General features: G+C 43.8%; 1 protein-coding gene across 5 annotated transcripts in view; it reads left to right on the forward strand.

Annotated features, from left to right (window-relative positions):
• The window catches only part of dlgap4a (discs, large (Drosophila) homolog-associated protein 4a), a 196,062-nt gene that overhangs the window by 132,321 nt on the left and 47,845 nt on the right, over positions 1-15,896 (forward strand). For 3 of the 5 annotated variants that reach the window (XM_037541623.1, XM_017717907.2, XM_037541620.1), the window contains exons 2-4: positions 8,677-9,056; positions 12,248-12,508; positions 13,982-14,608. In XM_037541623.1, coding sequence (XP_037397520.1) covers positions 8,748-9,056; positions 12,248-12,508; positions 13,982-14,608 — 1,197 coding nt within the window. In that variant the 5' untranslated portion in view covers positions 8,677-8,747. Of the gene's footprint in view, positions 1-6,105; positions 6,287-8,676; positions 9,057-12,247; positions 12,509-13,981; positions 14,609-15,896 lie in introns of those variants that run through there. The other 2 variants (XM_037541619.1, XM_037541621.1) reach the window with 2 other exon arrangements.

Raw genomic sequence — 15,896 nt, forward strand, 5'->3', positions numbered from 1 at the left:
CTCTTTGGCTCTTTAGCGGACAGTGAACAGCGCAGCCGTTCAAATTTGCTTTGTTAAACGTGGCCCTCGGGCGCATCTCAGGGCCCGTAATGACTTCTTAAGTCAGCCGCATGCGTACGGAGCTTTAGGCACCTCCAGGGAGGGCTAAGCTCTATATAAAGCCCCGCCGCAGATGGTGCGCTTCAGTTCCTCCCTTCATTTGCAGAGCGCCACTGTCATCGGCACAACGCTTTAATGAGCTCCAGTACAGTTTAGACCCCCTTCCACCATGCAACTCTCTAGCCCCCCTTAGCGGTCACCTTGGCAACTGCAGGGTATATGTCAGCAGGAGGGATTTCATTGGCTGCAGGCGAAGTGTAGGACCTCCCACACTTGAACACTTGACAGGCAGATGGCCCAGCCTGTTTGGCCTGGAGGAGTCAGGGGACTCGAACTGGGCGCCAGTTGTGGCACGCCAAAGGCTAAAATACAGAGATCTGGCAACCTATTTCTTGAAGTTGTTTCCTTCAGCTGTTTGCTTGTGCACAGCACGTGATATGCAGCTTTACTAGGGATAAGTATGGCAAAGTTTTCTCCCTGAAGGCTGAATTTCACTCAGTGTTTGTAATGCATTTTTCTAACGATGTTTTTTACAGGGCGTAATCCCCTTACAAAACCATTTGCATGATTGCAAGTCATTACACGCAAGCTGCTTGCGCAAGTGTCACCGAGGTTAATTTGTGCTCATTATAAACAAAGGTTAAATATACGGATTCGCAACTCATCAAACCGTTTTTCTGGATTGGCCAGGGCTTTTTAGGAAGTTGATTGAGGATCAGTAAGTTTAAAATCAAAGTAACTCTGCCCATCTTCTGTAAGTCTTAAAAAATAGAAAATTGGGCGGTAGTAAGTAAAGGTGAGGTTCTTAAAGCAGCAGTTTTGAAAATAGTTGAATAGAACAGTTGATAAAAACTCAGAGAGATAAACATGGAGACACTCTTACAGAGACACCCAGATGAAAACTGTAACCATGACTTTTTCTGTTGTAAACATGCCTGTTTTTCTCCTACAGCAGGGCCCCAGTAGCTTCTAGAGCTAAATTCTCCAGTTTAAAACTTACAAAACCCCCTTCTGATGATGTGTCTTGAAGGTAGAAGGAACATTTTCAACAACTACAAGCACTGTGAGGTGGATATTTGCAGGCAGGCTGTGTGAAATTATTCATTTATTTATTTTAGCATGTCTCTATTTATCAGCCTCTACACCAGCGGCTATGCTAGCATTTCTGTGTTTCCCAATGGCTGTTTTAAGTATCTGCGTAACATTGAGTGTGTTTACATGCACTGAACAATCTGATAACTGCACATCAGATCTGTGCTTTGTAACCAGCTAATAAACAGCCTTGAGCCTTTTTACCTGAAAATATGAACATACATCGTCTAGAAGATGAACAATGTTTAATTCCTTCACTTCGTCAAGCATGTATTTGGTTTCATTGTCGCTCCATCAGTGTTTTGCTGCGTCGCTGCTCGCCTGTTTCCGGTACCGCTGTCTGTTTTCGCACGTGTGCAGACTGAGAAATCCGAAAGAAATCAGAGTAAGACTTCGCATGCTCTGAGAAATCTGATTACTGAGCTAAAATCCAGCTCTCTTTATCAGATTTCTATACCTTACCTCCGATCTAAGAAATCAGAGTATGCTGTTTACATTTACATACTGTTTACATCATTTGAATAATCAGATGACTGTAGAAATCTGAATATGATCATGTAAACACACTCATTCGTTGAAAACACAACAAGGGTACAGTTCTGTCAAACCAATGAGGCTGACAGATGCAATGACACCCCATAGCTCTTTTCTAATTGCCTGCCATGTATTTTGCCTAATTCAAAGAGCAGTGCAACACTCTTTATAACTTAAGTGGGCGGGGCTAACCCGCTGTAGGCTGGAGCAGGTAGATATATGTAAATGTGTAGGCCTTTGCATCACATCATGAAAACAGCTTGTTTCATAGTTTTTGCAGCTTTGTTTTTATGTGAGACTGTATGTAAATACAAAACAGACTGTTTGCACTGCTTGGTTTTCATATATGGGCTATATGGAGTGGGGTTGAATGGAAAAGGGCTACAAAGCTAACGTAGCCAGCAAGTAGCTTGTAGCAAGTTGAGTAGTAAGAAATAAATATGATGAATATTTAAGTGAAAAATCGAATGTAGTGTGGTGTCTGACGTGTTTCTATAGCTTTTACACTACAGCTACAAGGCTAATGTAGCTAACAGGTGTTGTTTGCCTCAAACTATCAACTACATCTGACAAATACTTGATATAGTATGTGCACAGGAGAATACGGGTAATGTCTGAAACTCAACAGAAGAATGCTACGTAGCTAAAAACATTAGCAGCTATTTTGACGTTTATCTGTTGAGCATTTTTAGAGATAACATTATATCATAAAGTGTCAGAAACCACATAAGCAAGTCTGTTTGACGTAACTTGGTGACTTGACGTGACTTAAAGCAAATGTGTGACGATTTAGCCACCGTGCTAATTAGTTAGCTTAACCTTTATTACTTGTTAGCTACATTAGCTTCAGCGCAAAGCTAAAGAAGAAGCTTCAGATGCCATTGAAGGCCTGACTGGTTGACTGCACTTGGGGTGGTTTTTTCATGTTTCAGTCAAGTGTGTAAGTTACGTTGAACTTTCCGTTCATTTCATTTAGACTGGAAGTCGCTGCTCTCCCACCTGCGGTATTTTCCTGAGGGGGAAGTTCTTGGTGGCTTTAGTGAAGGGCTTGTGTGTGGATAGTAATGATGGGGCTGTGCTGGTGCCGGAGCCAGCAGTGGAAGCCGGGCCTCCCTGCTGATCAGTCCTGGATCCAGTGCTGATGAGTGCTTCATCTAAAATGCATCTTTTGGGGTTCAGAAGTGGCTTGTGCAAGTAGAATCTGAAGAGGCAGGAGGACAGAGATACAGAACTGCTAAATGCCCTGCTGCAGAAGGACCATTAGAAACCATTCGGGTTAAAGCCTAATGGGAATCGGCTAAATGGTATCCAAAAAAAACCCCTAGTTTCCTGTAGAACAGCTTCAGATTCCATTAGGAAAGCATCAGAGGCCTTCAGGATCAGCCATTAGTCACCTGCTAAGCCATTAGCATCCTTTCCACTGTGATGTCAACCCATTAAAAAGGCCAAAACACATTACAAAACCATCAGGAACCAACAGAACAAGACAAATAATATACATAGTATATACATATATACACTTTCTTCATAACTTAGAATTAAACTGGCTGTTTTTATGTTATTATGCCTTTAAGACTGATATATATGAGCTCTGTCCTGATTGGCTGCCCTGTTTTGTGTCTCATTCAAAAAAGCAGGACTGAAACACTGTTTATATCTACAGCATGAGTGGGCGGAGCTAAACTGCTGTAGATGCTGTAGATATGTAAATGTGAAGGTTCTCATGACGTCACAAAAATGGTCAATTCAAAGTGGACTGAGGAGCGAATTGTATATTTTGCAACTCGAACATCGACATATTGCTTGGAATTATTTGCTTTAAAAATAAATAAAACGAGGAAAATTTGTGCTTCCGTGATTTGGCCCCTGTAAGACGTGTGTTTCTGTGTCATTCTCAGATGATGAGTCCTAAATGCCAAAGCTTTCGTTCATTTGGGTGAAACTGAACATTCAGTTCTGATTCTGCAGTTACTGGATTATTCAAACGGTCATGGAAACATCGTATTCCGATTACTTCGATCGGAGTAAGGTCTGGAAATCCGATTAAGAAATCCGACTAAGAATAGCTGGATTTTAGTAGCTCAGCAATCAGATTTCTCAGGGCATGTAAACTCTTACTCTGATTTCTTTCGGATTCCTCAGTCGGCGCATGTGCGAAAACTGACGGTGGCACTGGAAATAAGCGAGCAGCGGCGGGTGAACCGGAAAATTCAGTTCTGCTCCAGCAGCTCCGGTTATCTGTGACATCTTCGTATCTGCAGTGGTTTCTTGCAGGAGACAGTGTCCAGCGCTTGCTTCCATAAAAACGCCCTGGGTGGGTTTTGGCCTTTAGCTTCAGCTTAAATGTTTAGCTTTTTAATGTTTAAGTGGAAAAAAAATTCAAAATGTAAATGTAAATTTTCAGCTTAATGTAGTTATTATAACTGAGGTTTGGGGGGAGGAGCATGGCTGAAACCCCGCCTTCTTTCAATCGAATGCCCAATAAATTCACATCCTCACCTTCCATGCCCCTAACGAAGCATGCGCAACTACTTAAAGTTACTTAAATGGGAAATCCACCAATTATTTGAAAGCGTCTGCACTGTTGCTTTATTGAGGTGTGAACAAAATCTTTCAGAGTGGTTTGAAGTGAAATGCTTAGTTCTACACAAACATACCAACTCAGAGCTGTTCACAGTGGTGGTGATGGGAACCAGACGTTGGTAGAGCTTAATTCCTCTTAAAGCTCCTTCACAGAAAGACGTCAGAGGAAATGATTACCAACATGTCTGGTGTCAAATCAGAGACTTTGCTTTTTAAGGTAAACACTTAAGTTGCTAAGGGTCTACAGCAGGGATTGGCACATGTTCTCGAGCCACATTCAGCTCTTGTACTGCCCTGTTGCGGATTTTTAGATATAAATGAAATAGTCTTCCTTTTGAGTCAAATAAAGCTGTGCTGAGTGATTTAACACACAGTTCTAACACAGTTTTAATGATAAATGGTCTTAAATGCTGGAATTAATGTATAACTGCTGATTATTACCAACCTTTAACGCTGAAGCTCGCCTAGCTAGTAGCTAATGAAAGGACAAAGAAGAGAAAGATTTAAGACAAAGATCAAAAATTTAGAGACGAATGGATTGAGGCAGTTGCATTTATACATACCCCAGCTGTTTTCCTGATAGGTTCAGTCTGCAACGAGAAACTGTCAAACACCAAAAAGTCGAAGTATCTGCCAGAGATGTGAGAAAATAGCTGAGCTAAAGCTTATAGCAGAGCAAAGTCTGCGTTTATATTATCTTATCCATCCATTTTCTAAGCCGCTTCTCCGTCAGGGTTGCGGGGGGGTGCTGGAGCCTATCCCAGCAGTCTTTGGGCAGAAGGCAGGATACACCCTGGACAGGTCGCCAGTCCATCGCAGGGCAGACAGACAGACACAGACAGTCACTCACACCCAGGGGCAATTTAGCATGTCCAATTGGCCTGACTGCATGTCTTTGGGAGGAAACCGGAGAACCCGGAGGAAACCCACACAGACACGGGGAGAACATGCAAACTCCACACAGAGAGGACCCGGTCACCCGGCCGGGGAATCGAACCCAGGCCCTCCTCACTGTGAGGTGACAGCGCTACCCACCACGCCACCGTGCCGTTATATTATATTATATTATATCGTTTTTTAGCCTGCTATTTACAGCCAAGATGGTAAAACGTTACACCAATAAAATGGATATAAAATGTTGTGGCTCCCAAGTTGGTTTGACTTTTGTTGAAATTGCTCCTCTTTACATTTGGGTTGCCCCCAAACAGACACCTCATCTGGAGCCAATGTGGAGACAATGTGCGCCTGTTGATACAGAAAACCCATTCCCTATTTCCCCCAGTGCCCAGTTCCAAAGTGCTGTGGTAGACCAAATGAGGTCCATCAAGGTCACAGTGACATGGCATCTATCTGGCGGGGTTCCTCCGGCACCCTCAGGCTGGGGGGCTCTAACTTGCTGCGAATGGAGCAGCAGCGGCGATCAGCCGGGGAGCAGGCGGAGCGGTTGATGTCAGCCGCTGAGCGCAGCGTTGGGGGGGATTGATCTGGAGGTTAGGCAGCTGCTAGCTGAATGTTAACAAGGCTCTCAGCCCTCGCCGACGGTCCTGTGAGTCATCCGGATTGTGGAGCTGTGGCGCTCCAGCCCTATTGAGGCGGTGCGGCTGCAGCCGGGGCGGAGGGGCGGAGAGGTGCGGGTCTAGCTGCCTTTAGCATGCTGATAGAGGCGCTTTGTGAGTGGAGCGGAGGAGCGGAGGGGGCTGAGAGAGAGAATACCGCTGATTTTTGTGAATGGGGCCACGATCGCAGCTGCGGACGGCATCAGATGACTCCGTCAGCGTCACCGGCAATTCAGCCTTGGAGATAAATGTCCCTCGCCCATTCAGGGGGAGGTTAATGAATTAAGGCTGGCTCAATGGGTAGCAGGAGACGGAGGAACGGAGCCTGTGAACCTCGCTGGTGCAAGCTGTGAGTGACATTCTGAAAGACGGTGGGCTGTGATGCTGCGCGGAGGTTAAAGGCTCTTTGGGGAGGATGTGATGTAAGTATAAAGAAAAGTGTGATGTAGAAAAATAAAGGCTGAAATGTCTCTGTCATTCAAGGGCCTTTGTGTCTCTTCAGTGCAGTAGACCCCTAAAAAGAGGTACTTCAAGGGTTCCTCAGTGAAGGCAAAGGTTTTATTTACAACCATGAGTTCTAGTTCCCATATAGAACCGTTTACGCGCTTAAGTGGGTCTTCAGGTTGATGGAGAATGTGTTGTGTTTGGTTCTATAGAGCAACAAAGCTTGACATCAGAACAATAGAACCATATGCAATGCATTCTCCATCAATCTGAAGAGCCATTTCACCATACGAAGAAGCATAAAACGGTTCTATACAGAACTCATGGTTGTAAATAAACGATTCCCTTAACTCAAGAACCATTGAAGAACCATTTTTTAAGAGTGTAGGTTAACTTACACCCTTAGCAGCAAGGGTTCTGTATAGTACTGAAAAAGGGCTCTTTGACTCGTAACAATAGCGGGACCTTTTTTAGTGCTTTGTAGCACCATCTTTAAAAGGGTTCTTTAGAGAACCTTACACAAATGGGTATTTTGGCATTGAGAAGAACCATTTGATCATGCAAAGAACAATTTATGCATTCATGCTCTCTCAGTGCTCATGGTTCTATGTGGTCTTTACTAAAGAACCCTCGGAGAACCATTTTGTAGGAATGTGCTGTGCTTTTTCACAGCTTTACAAACGTGCTGTAGCATCATAGGATGATGGAGGCGGCCTGCACAATCCATCAGTTGCTAACGTGTAATGTGCCTATCCTGTGTGGTCTCGGACGTTCCTGTGGAGTTTCTCTTGGTCTTTTGGGCAGATTAAGGCAGCAAGCGAGGTCTTGGTTCCCACAGAGTTCTTCAGAAGTTCTTGATCGGCTTATGTTAGGCTATGGGAGGACAGCACAGGGACTCTGCTGGAGGATCTTCAGAAGGAAGGTCGGTGACCACTAGTACTGTCCAGGTTCTTCCTGAATGAATGCCATTCCTGGACACAAAGTGTTGTGGAATCCAAGCATTTTCACATGTTAGTATTTCTCATGAAGTTTAAATGGCTTGTTTTCATCCACTCAAACCATTTGATTGAACAAACAAAGGGATGGTTGGTATTGATTACTGTGAATGTTGGGAAACGTTCATTGTTCGCGATGTGTAGGCAAGAGGCAGCGCTACAGCGCAATTACTGAGAAGATTAGGTTGAACTGACATCTATCTACTCCAGAATGCATTGTGAACATAGCTACCCGTTCAGTCATCGATTGAGGGTTCAGGAATTTTACAGGAATGAGTTGGGAACCCTAGACATTCATGCCATCCACCAATTTCATCATTTTTGCTCAAAACAGCGCAGGCCCAAGTGCATTCACATGCACTCAGTAGTCTGATCAGAATCAGATTCTGCAGTTATCGGATTATTCAAATGGTCATGTAAACATCACGCTCCGATTTCTTCGATCGGAGTAAAGTCTAGAAATCCGATTAAGAAATCTGACTAAGAATCGCTGGATTTTAGCTCAGTAATCATATTCCTCAGTGCATGTAAACTCTTACTCTGATTTCTTTCGGATTCCTCAGCCTGCGCATGTGCGAAAACTGACGGTGGTACTGGAAATAAGCGAACAGCGTTGCAGTGAGATGCATCAAAACGCTTATGGAGAGACACTGAAACCAAATACATGCTTGACAAAATGAAGCAGAAATCTGATTTGTTCCTGACTCATGTAGACCTGGAGTTTCCCCACTATCTGGTTGCTCAAGTGCATGTGAACGTGTTGATCAGATTTCCAACAAAATCTAATTTTCTGTAGTGCTGATTAACGCACTCATTGTAAGTCATAACACGTCACAGTACTGTGTATAAAATGAAAGGCCACCCTTTATTTATTTATCTTCCAGTTAAAGCAGCCATTACGTACAAGTTATTCATGCTTTAGGAGATATTTCTGAGATTTGAGATAGTCCACCGACATAAGGAAGGAGGAGGTCAGAGAGTGGAGTTCAAATAAAGATACCAACAAAATAGGACTCCACCCCAGAGTCCAGGCCTCAACATCACTGAATGCCTTTGGCAAGTGAGAAGCACAAAGTGTGACCAACTTCTAAGACTGAGCTTCGGAGATGTGGAAACTGCAGAATCTGAAAGCAAGTCTCCTGGAAAAAAAAAGGAAGCTGTGATAAAAAAGTTGATATTATAATTATTTGTTGAAGCTTGTGTTAAACATAACTTGACAAACGTAACTTAATACCTAATAGCGGTTTTCACTGGAAGTCCAATGAATGAAGGGTGGTCTCTGACCTTTGCCCAGCACTGTATATAGCGCAGTCCTACGCCTTTACCACGTATGTGTCTTTTTTAACATATATTGTTCTGTGTTTGTCCACTAGGGGGCGTCCTCCAGGGATGTAGTCTGACTTGAGCCAGGAGTGTGTTCTAGAGGGCTCCCTCCACAGCAACAATGAAAAGCCTCGGGGCCAACCGAAGCCTCCATTTGTCCGACTCCTGCGGGCCCACGGCAGGTCCCCAGGAGCCAATATGCCCCCTAACCCCGGACCCCCATGCCACGTACCTGCTCAGCCCCACCATCAACCATTATGGCACCCTGGACCCCCATATGCACCACTTCGCCCCGACCAGCCCCATTCCGGTCAGCCCTGTGGCTCTGCAGCCAGACTGTCTGGTGCCTCTGAACAACCAGCTGACCACAAGCAGCACCTTCCCTCGCTTCCAGTTCCCCACCCAGGCCGAGCAGAGCGAGTATGCGCAGGTAGGGATCTTGTAGTTGTATAAAAATGTATGATAGCTAGCATGAGTTAAAGGAATAGCTTGAAAAATATACTGGGGGCAGTTCCCGCTCTTTCACGGTGGTGGTACATCTCAGTACCTTTAGTCAGGGAACATAACTGTACCATAATTCATTGAAATTACATTTCCAGGCTTTTTATTTCATTGTTCTGTAAAAAACATTAAACATTAGGTACAAAAACATACTTTTCACCTGAAACTGATTTAAGGTACACAATTGGTTTTAAAATGTACCTTTGAGGGAACATTGGCATTGCTTGTACCTTGATGAACTTAAGATGTACCTGCACAGAACCTTCATTTCTAACAGTGTATACTAATATACTGATGCTAATAAGCTCATATTATGCGTTCGCTGCATTAGCCTCGTAGCTCCAGTGCAAAACTAAAGAAGCAAATGTCAGATAACGTGTCTTTGCTGATTGACTACATTTGGGGTAAGAGGGGATACGAATACTTCCAAAACGTGTTAAAGAGGAATCCCACTGATTTCTCAAAACGTCTCAAAATTCTATCGTTGAGATGTAAGCAAAGCCGTTCAGAGTGGTTTGGTCTGATATCATTGTAGAGAGATCTACAGGCTACAGACATTGCTTTACAGTGGTGGTGATGGGAACCAGGGTTCACGATGTCTACAATACAGATATAGCCATTTTATTTACTATACAAGACCGCAAGTGAACCTACTTGTGTCTTCTGTTTTTATATGTAATAAATAGTAAAATAGTGATAAATCCAGTGGTGGACAGTAAGTAAGTAAGTGTAATTTGTTGTTGCACTTAAGTAGTTTTTCGTGTACGAGTAAAAAATAAGATATTTGACTTTGAAATGTTGTGGAGTGAAAGAAAATGTCCCGCCGCAGACAGATCCTCTCAGCATTATGAACTCCATTTCCCAAGATCCTTTGGGAGAGCATGTGACCTCTGACTGAGTCCATAGCGGACTTCATTTCCCAAGAGACGCAGGGAGAGCACATGACTGGTGACGACCAGCTACGCACCTGTCACAGATCTCAATCACCAGAGTACTAACTCTTTATACCTGTGGTCTAGGATCAGATGACCTAGTCAGGCTAGTTTATAAGGCCGGGCTTTAGCCAGTTAGAGTTGCGAGGTATTGCTTCTCTATGAACTTGCTGGGCGTTTTCTTTGTTTACTTTCTCTCGTTTTCGTGCCTGACCCTTTGCTTGTTACACCCGACTTTGTTTTTGCCTTCCCCTTTTGTGTTTGTCAGCCTGAGTTTGGATTTCTGGTTTCGACCCACTCCTGCCTTTGGATTTCTCCACTGTCTCACATCAATAAACCCATTTTTGTATCTCAGATCTGCAAACGTCTGACTGCTGCTGAACTCTTACAGAAAAAAGTCGCCCAAAATGGAAAAACTGCATTTTGAGAAATCTGTCGTTCCTTTTGGTTTATGTGTATATAAAAAAGTAACAGGTCAAAAATAAAGAAATGTGAGGCGAGAGCACCAATCAGGGCACGGCGGCACTTTGTTTTGAACTTGAAGTTGTAAATAAATCTTAAACTGAAACTTTGCTTGTGTGTAAAAGTGATTTCAGAGCCACTCGGTTCTCCCTGATGGAAACTGTTTACCTTCAGTGTTTTGCGCTTGTGATCATTTTAATAGACGTCAGCGTCACTAATTAATGACGTTCTATTAAAAGACTGGTTTACCAAGAGAGACGCTGGAGGACTTTCACCTGAAATGAGTTCATGAAGCCAGTCTGGTTATAAAAATGATAACAGGACCAGATCAGAGCCAGAATTACTCTTTTAGTACTTTTACTCAAGTTTTACTCTTTTACTGGAGTGATATTTTACCTTGGGTGTCTCTACTTTAACTCAAGTACATGATTTGTGTACTTCGTCCACCTCTGGATAAATCTGAACTAGGTTTTCTATGAGGACTTTTTGCCTTACAAAACACTTATGGCATTTTTCTATGTGTTTCTATTACACAGAATGTGCCATAAGTTTTGCACAGGGCCACATTTCATTTCATGCATAGTCACTGTACCTTAATTTGTGCAGAAGCGTGTTCACTTTAACAAAGTGCGTCATGCATCATGTGCTCAAACTTTTGCATATAATTGTATCTCTCACCCATGAATTTTTTCTTTTTTTTGAAAATATGGTTTATGCTGAATCGTTCCAGCAGCGCGATCATAAAACAATGCCTCAGGTTTCATTCAACGCATTCATAACCACAGCATGTAATAAGTTTCTGTGAGGGAGCTTTTCCTATCACGTTCCTGGCACCACCACTTTAGAACATTTCATACCAAACTACTCCAAATGACTCTGCTTACGTCTTTGTGGTTTATATGTGTGTGTGTGTGTGTGTGTGTGTATAAATAACGATATATGTTATATATACAATATATTACATTAGTCTACAATCCTTTTGCTTTCAGTGACTCGGTGCTTTATTTATGTTAATTTTATTACAATAAATGATTGAACATTCCATTTTGTCACTACCAAAACAATCATAGCCCTAACAAAACAAATGTTTCAGCAGGGACTGTTACGGCAGTGACCATTTTAGTTCATTTTGAGCAGAAACGGTGGTCAGTATGAGGATGAGTTTACTGCACTAATTACACTAGTAACTGCACTAATTGTGTTTAAGTTGAAGCATTTCTTAAAGTTCCACTTTGATTTTCAGTCTTTGGGAGACGTTTACTTCAAATCAATGGGATCTAACTGCCCACTCTGCTGCCATGAGGGGCAGGAATACAGTCTCTGTTCCTGCTCTAAAATGCAGCGGGGGGCTAAACTTTTTTAAACGTTTGTTTCGGTAGTGACATGAAAATGGATGTAAAAGGATTATCTTTACATAAGTTGTGATTATAAACTGGTAAACCAGTCAGCAGTGCTAGTGCAACAAAGTGCTAGTCTCCTGACCTTACAGCAGCAGGGGTTCCTGACCCGATCCAGTGGAACCCCACATGTTGTATTCTTTTTCTTCTATTAGTGCACCTGTCCTGGTAATCCGTACCTCATTACCTGACTCAGGTGGAGCTGGAGCTAGAATAGAATAAATCTGTGAAAAATAAAACTAGCTTGTCTCCAAGGACTGGGTCAGGGTTTTCTGAAAGTAATAGTTGATACAGCGAGTTTGAATTTGGGCTCATTGCTGTGGTTCCAGCAACAGGGCTGCGTGGCTCAGACGGGCAGTCGAGTGGGCACTCTCACCACCTCTATGTCTATGGGAATGGGGCTTGGCCTGGGCCTTGCAGCGCCACCTATGATCAGCAGTGGCACGGCAACCATATCCTCTGCGGCAGCGGCCAAGATGAACCGCCTCCCGGCTACCCTGCTGGACCAGCTAGAGCGGCACCTGCCCCTGCAGCGAGACGGCTTCAGCACGCTGCAGTTCCACCGGCGCAGCCGTGGCACAAAGCATGCTGTAAGAAAACATTACAGAAACATATGGAAAATGTCGATTAATATTTTCTCATGTGTCAGTTTTAAAAAAATGCTAATTTGGCTAACTATGGCTGTTAGCTAACATTAAGCTAGCTGGCTATAATGATTAAGAGACCCTTATTAGTCCCACAACAGGGTAATCTTACCTCCACATTTAACCCATCCGTGAAGTGAAACACCACATACACACTAGTGAGCACACACACACACTAGGGGGCAGTGAGCACACTTGCCCAGAGCAGTGGGCAGCCTAATCCACAGCACCCAGGGAGCAGTTGGGGGTTAGGTGTCTTGCTCAAGTACACCTCAGTCATGTGCTGTCGGCTCTGGGGATCGAACCGGCGACCTTCCGGTCACGAGGCTGGCTCCCTAACCTCCAGCCCATGACTGCCCCAGTCTGATATACATATAATGTATATTGCATGTAAAGGTTTGGTCACCTCTGGCCTATTGTGTTGATATTTGAAGTGAAAAGAAGTAAACACAAAAGTTTTTAAAAAACACAAAAGTTTTTTCAGGCCGTCTTGCATGCATAGTCTGTTTAACATCTACCCACAGATTTTCAGTGATGTCAGGGGACTGTGAGGGTCATTCATGAAGTAGTTCATGGTGGATTTTGAGGTATGTTTTGCATCATTGTCCTGTTGTAGAAACCAGCCTCTTTTCAGCTTTGGTGGAATCCATTCTCCCATCTACTTGTGCCACTGGCTGCCACACAACCCCAAAGCATAATAGCTCTACCCCATGCTTAAACCTTGGCAAGGTGTTCTTTTCATCAAATGCTGCTTTTTTTCTACCAAGCATACTTTTGATGACTGTGGCTTTAACATTCAATGTTTACTTAATTGGTCTACGTACAGCACGTGTTTCCAGAATGGCTTATCCAGATGGTGTTTTGCATACTTCAGATCATGAGGTCGCAGGTGATGTTTCTTCTATGAAGATCATGTTTGTGCACGCAATGCTGCACAACATAACAGTGCACCACCATTCCTGTGTCAGCTAAATCTTCCTGTAGGTTCTTTGCTGTCGTATGGGGGTTTTGCTTTGCCTTTCTGGCCAGCATATGAGCAATTCCAAGAGTTTGCTTGGTCTTCCAGCTCTTACCTTGACTTTCACAGTGGACGTGGACAGTGGAAATTGTGAGCTAGAAGTGCTTTGATATTTTTTACTTCTTTTCACTTCAAAAAACAAAAAGAAAATATGTAGATTGGCCAGGAATGTCAGAACATTTGCATACAACTGTACGTTTATCCGCAAAATATTGACATTTCTATGAAAGAGTATCACATGCTGACATAGATCAAGTTAGTTACCATTAATTCAACAGCAAACTATAAGTGTTATAGAAATAGAAAGACAGATAAAGAATCTTAAAATATTAAGGCATTTTAATGAAGCATGAACAACATATAGTAATCACCTAAAAAGACTTATGATTTTTATTGTGCAGCGCAGCGAGAGCCCCGGCCGCATCCGCAACCTGGTGCACTCTGTGCAGAAGCTGTTTGCCAAATCCCAGTCCTTGGAGGGGTCGGCCGCCAAGGGCAGTGGTGGTCAGGGTGCAGATGGCACCAAGACAACCCGTCGCAGCAAAAGTAAAGACCGCGCCAAGACAGAAGGAACCAAGCGGCGGCCACGGCCCAACCTCTCAGGCTTCTGGAGCTCAGACGACGCACTGGAGGATGAACCGACGAGCCCGCCTGCGTCCGGTCCGGTGGCCGTGGCCTACCGCAACCCTCTAAGCATGATGACACTGGGCCGGGCCATATCCGACAGCCAGGCACCCCCCAGGCACCACACACTACAGGGCTACAATACAATTGCCACCCACTCACTCAAGTCCTCCAAGAGCAGCGGGGATCTGAAGCCCCAGGCTGCTGTCACGCTGTCGGTCGGAGCTGTGGTGCCCCCTGCTGCTGCCCAACCAGCAGACACTGGACTGGTCAAGAGAGGCTCATGGTCCACATTAACGCTTAGCCAGGCTAGACAGGTGTTGCAGAAGGGTACGGCCACCGTGAACCGTACACTGCTTAAGTCCAAGTCCTACCACCAAGAGCTGACCTCCAACTTCTTACAGGTAACATCTTATTTATTTATGGGTCTGTGTGTGTTTATATACACTGATCAGGCGTAACATTATGACCTTGTTTCTACGCTCATTGTCCATCTTATCAGCTCCACTTACTGTATAGCTGCACTTTGGAGTTCTACAGTTACAGACTGTAGTGCATCTGATACTCTGTTAGCCCCCTTTTACCCTGTTCTTCAGTGGTCAGGACCCCCATGGACCCTCACAGAGCAGGTACTATTTGGGTGGTGGATCGTTCTCAGCACTGCAGTAACACTGATGTGGTGGTGGTGTGTTAGTGTGTGTTGCGCTTGTCTGAGTGGATCAGACACAGCAGTGCTGCTGGAGTTTTAAACACTGTGTCCACTCACTGTCCACTCTATTAGAAAGTCCTGCCTTGTAGATGTAAAGTCGGCAGCTCATCTGCTGCTGCACAGTTTGTATTGGTCATCCTCGAGTCCATCATCAGTGGTCACAGGACGCTGCCCACAGGCAGACATGGGAACGAGTCACTAAGTTGCAGGTAACAAGTAAGTCTCAAGTCTTGACAATCAAGTACCAAGTCAATACACGGAAGTCTCGAGTCAAGTCCCAAGTCTTAAACTTTGAGTCCTAGTCAAGTCACCAGATGTAACATTATTTCAGTATTTAACACAATTGATGCAGTTGATTAGTAGCGTATTAAACTGACATTAATCATTAATGTTTTTAAAGTTTATTATAACAAAAATAACTTACATATGAAATTAGATCATTTCAAGCAGTTCAAACAACAAAGTGCTATTTTACTTAACAGAAACAAGTAGTGCAAATCGTTTCAAAGGGTCTTTTTCAAAGAATATTAACATGGTCCTTCTGGCTCAAATTCTCATCTCTCTTTTACTTTTTGAGATACACCCAACAAATCATACCATACCAAAATCCTGTCTACGAAGAATTACATTAGCAAAAGATCAAATTGCCCAACAGTTCGTCATTCGTTTGTGCACGATTGGGCCGCAATATGATGCCACCATGACTAAAGACATGCTCCACTGGAGTGCTAGAGGCAGGCACTGCCAATACCCTAGGTATTCCCTAGAGGAAGGTAGAGACCTCAACCCTAGCCCTGGAAGCCCACTGCCCTGCACGTTTTATTGTTTTCCCTTCTCCCAACACACCTGATCCAACTAATCACCTCATTACCAGCCCATTGCTGAGTTAAAATATGTGCAGAAAAACCTCTAAAAGGTACAGGGCAGTGGGCCTTGAAGGACAACGTTGAGAAACACTGCACTATACGGAATTATTATCACCC

This window comes from Pygocentrus nattereri, chromosome 9 (assembly GCF_015220715.1).
Source record: "Pygocentrus nattereri isolate fPygNat1 chromosome 9, fPygNat1.pri, whole genome shotgun sequence".
NCBI classification, from domain to species: Eukaryota; Metazoa; Chordata; class Actinopteri; order Characiformes; family Serrasalmidae; genus Pygocentrus; species Pygocentrus nattereri.